The sequence below is a fragment of the Nanorana parkeri genome, unplaced genomic scaffold, assembly GCF_000935625.1.
Source record: "Nanorana parkeri isolate BGI_ZX_2015 unplaced genomic scaffold, ASM93562v1 scaffold1975, whole genome shotgun sequence".
NCBI lineage: Eukaryota > Metazoa > Chordata > Amphibia > Anura > Dicroglossidae > Nanorana > Nanorana parkeri.
In genome coordinates this window covers 185476-194080 of record NW_017308243.1, presented here as the reverse complement: position 1 = coordinate 194080, position 8605 = coordinate 185476, and the positions used below count along the sequence as shown (strand labels likewise).

The 8605-nt window shown below is 46.5% G+C and overlaps 1 protein-coding gene across 1 annotated transcript in view; it reads left to right on the top strand.

Moving 5' to 3' along the window:
• The first annotated feature begins 416 nt into the window (after window positions 1-416).
• MFSD12 (major facilitator superfamily domain containing 12) overlaps window positions 417-8605 on the top strand; it is a 184889-nt gene continuing 176700 nt past the window's right edge. Inside the window, exon 1 of the mRNA XM_018572247.1 lies at window positions 417-828. Coding sequence (XP_018427749.1) covers window positions 564-828 — 265 coding nt within the window. The 5' untranslated portion in view covers window positions 417-563. The remainder of the gene's footprint in view (window positions 829-8605) is intronic.

Genomic DNA, 8605 nt, shown 5'->3' with positions numbered 1-8605 from the left:
TGAATAAGCCATGACTCATTCTCCCCCAAAAAATGTCCGCTCGTCGCTAGAGTGTTCGGGTTTCACTTGAAGAAAAGGTGGCAACCCTACTGACAGCACACACACACATGACTCCCAGATGCAGAGGCATTATGGGATTTTTAGTACTACAACAGCTGGAGTCCTAAAATTGCCTAACCCTTATTTATAACACAGGAAGCTGCTAGTAATGCCTAGTATTAGCAGGATGTGAGCTGCCTGTGATGACAGGGTTAATAGAAGGGGGCGTGTCCATGACGTTTTCCGAGGCCGGCTTAATACAAACCACAGTGCATAAGGAAAGGGGAAACCCGCGTAGCGTGGGCAGAGGAACTGTAAGGTTGGAGTTAGTCATGTGACTCCGGATTTCAATATATTGTTACGTTATCTCAGCGGGTAGCCTTCACTAATGGGAGGGAGGTGACAGTGTCCTTGTGACATAAAGGGAGGCTCTCAGCAGTCGGTGACACCTTTGTGTATTGGCATGCTGTGTGTTTACACATCCTCGTCAGCTGAGCAGGTGGGGAGTGTCTGACCGGAGCAGCATGGAAGAGCCGGCTTCGCTGCAAGTATGTCAGAAGCTCAGCTACGCTTTTGGCCATTTTCTCAATGACTTGTGTGCCTCCATGTGGTTCACCTATTTCCTGATCTACTTCCACTCTATACTGGGCTTTAACTCGTTTAACGCCGGCCTCCTCCTGCTGGTGGGCCAGATTGCTGATGGCATCTGTACTCCTCTTGTTGGCTATGAGTCGGATCATCGTGCAAGCAGTCTGCCATACGGACGCCGGAAGTCGTGGCATCTAGTCGGTAGGTGTGCAGGGTGCATATTGCTCCAAAATGCATGTCACTTTAAAAGGTCCCATGCAGAAAGGAAATAACTCTGGCCTCCCTCCAGCCTGTCTTCTCCTCCGCTGCAGGCATGCAATGTTCCTTTTGGAGTCCTCACGTCCTAATAAAAGTTGTATAGAATGTGATGACTTAACTAAGCCATTACACATGTGGGTCATGTGTTCTGTTCATGCTTGCTTTTGCATGTTTGTGTTCCCCCTTTGCTGTGTCCCTATTGACTTTAATGGGTTCATATACACGAGAGAAACGCTCAGTAGTATTTTGTGCCACAGTGCGTTTGTTGTGTGGGATGTTTTTTTTGTTTTTTTTTTTTCCTTTTGTATGCTTTTTCACTCTCAAAAAATGGGAAGCAAAAATGTGTGTCTTGCCAGTCTTTGGGGTGCCCTTAGAAATAAATGGCACCGCGATCGTGTTGTGTGTTTTTGGCACGGTCCAGTAAATGTGTGCGTTTTGTGGAACACACAGGTGTGAATGGGGCCTCAGGAACTTTAGACTGCTGCAGCGTAGGGGGGAGAGAGGCTGAAAGTGTCGGTCTAGGAGCAATCCGACTCTGAGGATCAAGTGACTGTAACTTCCTCTCTAGATGAAAATGAGCAGTTAACTCTTGCATCGCAGGGGTAGCCCCACTGCAGGGGTTCATTGAACATTTTTGTCTGAATTACTTAAAAACCCATGTGTCCAGGTAGTTTGGAGCTAATTTTTAAATGCACCTAGATGCATATAATTTCCTGTGGCTCAATGTTCCTAGAAGTTTAGCAGTGTTAAGGTGCATTCAGTCCACATTTATACTTACAAGAATGTTCTGCATCCTGCAAGCGTTTAGCCTGATTTTGCAACCAGGAACATCTAAATGCAAGAAAGTGACCTTGGATGCATGCCAGTTGTATATACCTCCCAGCTATCTTCTGTGTTTTTAAAGGAGAACTATGAGGTAAGTGAAAATCACTCATCCTCCTAGTTGGAGCCGACTTGTGACAATTAAACACGTCGGCACAATAGATCGGGAAGTGAGCGAACACCTACCGTCGCTCGCTCACTTCTCAATCATCTCCCTGCAGAGAGCGGTGACTGTCAGTCACCGCACCCTGCAGGGATTCCCCCCTCCGATCCTCCAGCGCAGACTGGAGAAACGGACGGGGCGGGTACAGCTTGCTCTGCCTCTAGATAGGGAGAGCCAGCTGTCACTCGCGCAGCTGGCTGGATCTCAACAGTAATGTTAGGATCCGTCCCGGCTGCGTCCGTCTCAGTATACCGCGAGCTGTAGCTTGCGATATACTGAGCTTTTGGTCATGGGAGGACGCTAGTATATGTCCTCCCATGACCCTTAACCTCCTTGGTGTTGGACAACATTGAAGTGAAATAGTTTGATACATATATGTAATTATAGCAGATTACATTGTATTGTGTGTAAATGTCATGTTTGCACTTTTGAATTTCACGCCGGCTCCGCCCCCCGCTGTGACGCCCGAAAACGAAACTGAATGCCGGTATCGGCCGGGTGCACACAGCAGAGGACACCACGGGCTCGCAGGGACAAGGTAAGTGACACTTTAGCGCAATCCTGTGAGTGGCTCGGGGTTACCACTTTCAGTACTGAAAATTAACCCAGAGACACACTCGGAATACCGCCAGGGAGGTTAAGAGGACTATGGGGAAAAACACTTAGCCCATAGTTCTCTTTTAATGCAGGAGGCCTGTGTGTATGGGTCCATTTACGGCACCCAGAGCATCTTGCTGTACCATGTGCTTACATGTGCATTTAATTGCAGCCAAACGCATAGTACACTGGGGTACAGTTATCAATCTGGCAACATCATCCGGGTCTAATGTAGCCATGATTTCTAGTGCATCTGGCGACCGAGTTATTATCCTATATTATAAAATATATTGTATAAAAAAAAAAAATGCACGAAACGCGCGTAGAAACACACCAAAATGCTGTTGCCTAGGTGTGAACCCAGCCTTAATGTAACAAATGCTGGATGCAGTTACTTGGCAGTTGAGAAATTGTGCAAAATGGTCTAACACATGTGCAGTTGGTCACAAACATTAATGTCGTAAGAACATTTAAAAAAGACACCACATTTTTTTCTTAGTTGGCATATTTTGATGCGGCTGCCCTTTGTGAGGCAGCCCATTGAAATTATTAGGCTGCTCTGAGTCACGCACATGCACACTAAAACTTTGTCACTTCACGGAGGCTAATAGATAATATAAGTAACAAAGTAGAAGGGTTTTACTTTGTGCTTGTGCTATTTGGTATTTCTGAATGTGTCTTGTGAGTTGTCTTTAGCAAGGAGATGTGGTGTACCTGTAAGCTTCAGTGATTGTTGTATAGCCATGTTGTAGGGATGTGTGTGGGCTTGTTGTTGGCACGGAACCCGCAAAACGGTGTCGGTGACCCATCGCCCTCTCGTCCCAGTCAGCTGCTGCAAGGGCATTCCCCACCCCATAGCTACACCTAACAAAGGGGCAGGGAATACCCTGCCTGCAGCTGTTTGGGCTGGTAGGGCGATGTGTCACTGACAGTTTTGCTTGGGCAAATCTTGTTTTGGACCAAGACTGAAATGGATCTGAACCACAACTGGGTTCACACAAGATGTCTGCTGCTGTTTCTAATTATTTTGTGTACGGTGCACCGGAGAAATCACAAACTCAGAATTAACGGTCTATGAAGATTCTGCTTTATTCAGGGCGGTCTCTCTCCTTTATACACAGATAACAGGAGAGTGCTCGTCACACATATGCCCACCTCTGTTATTATACTATTGGGCAAACTAGAGGAACTGTTAAAGTCTTGTGTCTCTCGCTAATTGGTTAGTCAAAGATATCTTCTGCTTGTAGCGTCCTCCCTCGGCATTCCTCCGATGTGTCCTTGGCGCGCTCCCGAATACAGGATATCTCTCTTGGTTACGCATAGCAACGCTAAAAGCTGAGTAAGGAGTCACAAAGCTAGGAAGCAAATGAAACTAATTCAAAACAATTTAAAACATAGAAAAGGACATTTTCCTGATATGATCCATATTCCTTCACAAGACCACACACCCCTTCACAGTTGTAGGTTTGAATCAAGAAAATTATTTTATCCCCATTCACACCTGAGTGATTTGAAGCACGTTTCCAAAAGCACCTTATGCTTGACACCAAAATTTAAATATTCTTCTATTGTGCGTGTTCACATCTGAATAATGTGCTGTTGGTCATCACTCAATGTACAGGAGCTTCTTTGGGGCATGATCAGGCATTTTAGGTCCCAACAGACTTCAGTGGGAGCACCTGGAATTTTTTATTTTTTTTGTTGGCACTTAACTGTCTCCTCCTAGTAACGAGCTTTCCATTTGGCCCGTTCACGCCAGGCCCGTTGGGCAGCCTTTGCTCGGCATGGAGCCTTAGGCCTCATTCACACACAACGTAAGAGCAAAATTGTACATGCGCGCATATAAGAGCGTATATGCATGCACTATTTGCAATCCCACAATGCATAATTTCTAATAGAAATGTTAATGTACTGTATGCGCGTAAATACGCAGAAATACGCTGCCCGGGCGTTTCTCGGTTCCATTCTGTTTTTGCACATTGTTATGCTACGCAAATATACAGCTGCGTATGGAGCCATTTATTTGCATGTGCTGCATATGGTACAATACGCGTGTATACCCTCGGCAGTGTGAATGAGGCCTTGCATAAATATTCCTAAGCTCACAGCAGGTCCAGGTAACTGACAGTAGAAACTGTTGGAATTTGTCTCCTACCCTGTGCACTTGAGCATTGGACTCTTAGTTTTTTTTAATCTTTTATTTGCATGTTTGTAAACACGTTTTTCATTCCCAGCTTTAGCCAATGTTAAGTTAGTAAGTGTAGAAGACTGTTGGGCACAAAGTGGCACAAAAAATGTTTTTCAGGACCTCCCATTAAAGTCTATTGGTGCCCAAAATGCACCATCATGCATCAAAAAAGCTCTTGTATTTTTTGAGCACTGAGCGATTTTATATGGTTCTATAGAATAACATGGAAATGCACTTCAGATCATTCGGGTGTGAACAGGGAATAAAGTTCATTACTTCATCACTGCCTGAAGCATCCTCTTCTATGACAATCAGTCTAATTGAATGTTCATTTTTCGGAAGACTCTTTGGAATGAATGTTAAAGTGAAATTAAAGGCTGAATTTCCCCCACCCCTCCCTCTCCCAATGCTGCTTTGCGGGTGCCCGCAAATATCTGCATATATCTACTGCTTACTAGCAGTTTATGCATCCAAAAAACGCCAAGGGTTTAACCTCCTGCCGTCCACCCGTTCAGAAAAAACGGACAGACGGCAGACAGCATTTTTTTTCCTGCGCGCACAGGCAGGAAAAACCCGTCCGTTCTGTACAGCCGTTACTGGCTTTTTCACATACAACCGATCAGCGGCTCTATAGCCGCCAATCGGTTGTATGGGATGATTTGTTCGCCTGACCCCCCCCCTTGAGTGCCGCCGCACAGAGGATCGGTAAATATCAATGATACTTATCGATCCTCCGTTCGGCCACGCACAGAGCCGCTGTCATGTTCTTCAAAAAAACCTACCAATATGAATATAAAGTACCAAAAAACAGGTGTCCATAAAGGACTGAAAAAGTGCTCATGTGCAAACAATCAAAAGGAAAGCTACATTCCTCAATAAGATAAGTGAATAAATGTAACAAGATATCACACTATAAAAACCATAATTAATTAATTTTTTTAATAATTTTTTAATTTTTTATAGTTCACTTCGATATACTTAGTTTTATGGTTTTTATAGTGTGATATCTGGATCGGGCTCTGGATCCCTGGGCGGACGCGGTGGATGCCCTGGTGGCTCCTTGGGGGCCCTACGGTCTGATATATGCCTTCCCTCCGCTTTACCTGTTACCTCGGCTGCTGCATCGCATAGCGGTCGAAGACGTCCCCGTCATCCTCGTGGCCCCGGACTGGCCTCGGAGAGCATGGTACGCGGACGTGGTTCGGCTGCTGGTGGACGCCCCTTGGCGGCTGCCTCTGCGTCCGGATCTTCTGTCCCAGGGGCCTGTGTGCCATCCTTCTTTACAGTCGCTGGCTTTGACGGCGTGGCTGTTGAGAGCCAGAGGGTTGTCGGATGCGGTCATCTCCACAATGCTTAGGGCCCGCAAGCCGTTCTCTAGGAGGATTTACCATCGTACCTGGAGGGCCTATTTTGCCTGGTGCGAGGCTGGGGCCTGCTCTCCGCGCTTGTTTTCCATCAGCAGGATTCTTGCTTTTTTGCAGCGCGGAGTGGCTCAGGGGTTGGCCTTGAGCACGATGAAGGGCCAGATCTCTGCCTTGACGGTTCTCTTCCAGCGTCCTTTGGCGTCTAACGCCTTGGTTCGTACATTTATTCAGGGAGTTACGCATATTGTTCCCCCTGTCCGCTCGCCGTTGGCTCCATGGGATCTGAACTTGGTGCTTTCGGTGCTACAGGAATCTCCCTTTTGAGCCTCTAAGGGACATTCCACTCTTGTCTTTGTCACAAAAGGTGGCCTTTTTGGTGGCCATCACTTCGGTTCGGAGGGTTTCTGAATTGGCTGCCTTGTCTTGCAAGTCTGGATGTGGTGCGCGGTCTTCGTGTTTATCTGGATGCTACTGCTTCCTTCCGTGGGACGGATTCCTTGTTCGTCCTCACGAGTGGCCCTCGTAAGGGCCGGGCCGCGTCGGCGGCTACTGTTTCCCGTTGGAATTGGACTGTTGTAATACAGGCGTATGCCATTAGGGGGCGGGAGCCCCCTTTTCCTGTCACTGCCCATTCTACTAGGGCTGTTGGCGCATCCTGGGCTTTTCGCCATGGTGCGTCTGTTTCTCAGGTTTGCAAGGCCGCTACTTGGTCTTCCGTTCACACCTTTTGTTAAATTTTACAAGGTGGATGTTTTGGCATCGGCGGATGCTGGTTTGGGGCGTAAGGTTTTGCAGGCGGCCCTTTGAGTGGTTCCTTTTGGGTTTCGTTGTTTAGCCCATCCCTCATTGGTTACTGCTTGGTGACGTCCCTACCTTTCAGGATCTCCGATCTGTTGCCCTGTGTCCTTCAATGAACGGGAGAGAAAATAGGATTTTTGTACTCGCCGTAAAATCCTTTTTCTCTCCGTTCATTGAAGGACACAGGCCCCGCCCTCTTTCTCTGGGTATGCACTCCTAACTGCTTGTTACTAACTGGAGACTTGTCAGCAGGTGGGGGGTTGGGCCACCAGAAGGGGCCGCCCCTAGGCTGTCTGTCTTTTTTTTTATGTGCCTAGCGTCCTACTCCTGCAGGTGGCGATATACCTACCTTTCAGGATCTCCGATCTGTTGCCCTGTGTCCTTCAATGAACGGAGAGAAAAGGATTTTTTTTTACGGTCAGTACAAAAATCCTATTTTTTGATGGTAGCAGTCATCAGCGGCTTGTGAGCCGCTGATGACAGCTGTTAATTTGAAGGGGACAGTCCGGGAAACAGTTCTACTATAAGCTCATGGTCGCTAAAGCGTCCATCCTTGGCAGCGAAAAGAGTTAATATAGGGGAAATAGTTTTTGTTTTTTTCTGTAATTTTTCCTTAATATAGTAAAAAAATAAAACCCCCGTGGTGATTTAAATACCACCAAAAGAAAGCTCTATCTGTCCCCAAAATTTTTTTATAAAATTAATTTCAGTCAAGTTACCGCAGCGCTGAATACTGAAAAATGGCCTGGATGGGAAGGGGGTTTAACACTGCTTCAAGTGGTTAATTATGCTTTAAGGTAAATGTTTTATCCTGAAAGATTATAGGGAGCGTTTTATTGAGAAATTACACTCGCTGGCCACTTTTTAGGTTCACCTTGCTAGTACGGAGTTGGACCCCCCTTTTGCTTTCAGAACTGCCTTATTTCTTTGTGGCATAGATTCAATAAGGTGTTAAACATTTGTTAGATTCTGGTGCATATTGACATAATGGCATCTAGAGATTTAAAATTTCCAGGAAATTTTTAAGCCATGAGAAAAGATAATGTTTGGATAAATTGAAAAAAATTTAATTGTAGTATTTTTACAAATTGGAAAGTCATTTTTTTACACTAGGAATGGGAAATGCAGTGTATATAAATATTATTTGTGAAAAAGTACAGCTTATTCAGTAAATAAACTAAACCTTGCAAATTGAAGCTTTTGCTCTCAGCAGAAGTTGCACTTATACTGTGATGGTGTAGAACAGGGGCGCCCACAATTTTTTTTGTCTGGAGATCTACTTTTCAAATGACGAGCTCAATGAGATCTACCAACGAACAAACACCTGCGTTCAGGGGCGGGATGGTGTGTGGCAGTGCATTGAAGTAAATGGCACCGCAGCCAGGCCCCTCACCCACAATGCGATCGACTGCACCCGGAACCCAGGCACATTAGTGCCTGCGTTCGGTCCAGTGCGATCCGCAAAAATGCTGCAAGCACTATTTTTGTGGATCACACTGGACTGGAGTGCAAGCACTAATCTGCCTGCGTTCCGTGTGCAGGCGATCGCATTGTGGGTGAGGGGGACATCAAACTGTGGGCGGGGGACATGGCTGCGGTGCAACCCCACGCCCCCTCTGAATGCAGGGAGTCGGCCGGCTTGCACTCCATTGCGTTCTAGAGGAGCCGGGTCCTATCCTCCCGCGGTGGTCGTGTGGCTGACGTTGCACACGGGGCATAGCCATAGCCAGCTCCTTTTGTGCATGTGGCAAGAAAAAAAAGGTGCCCCCTAACAGGGATGTGACGTCA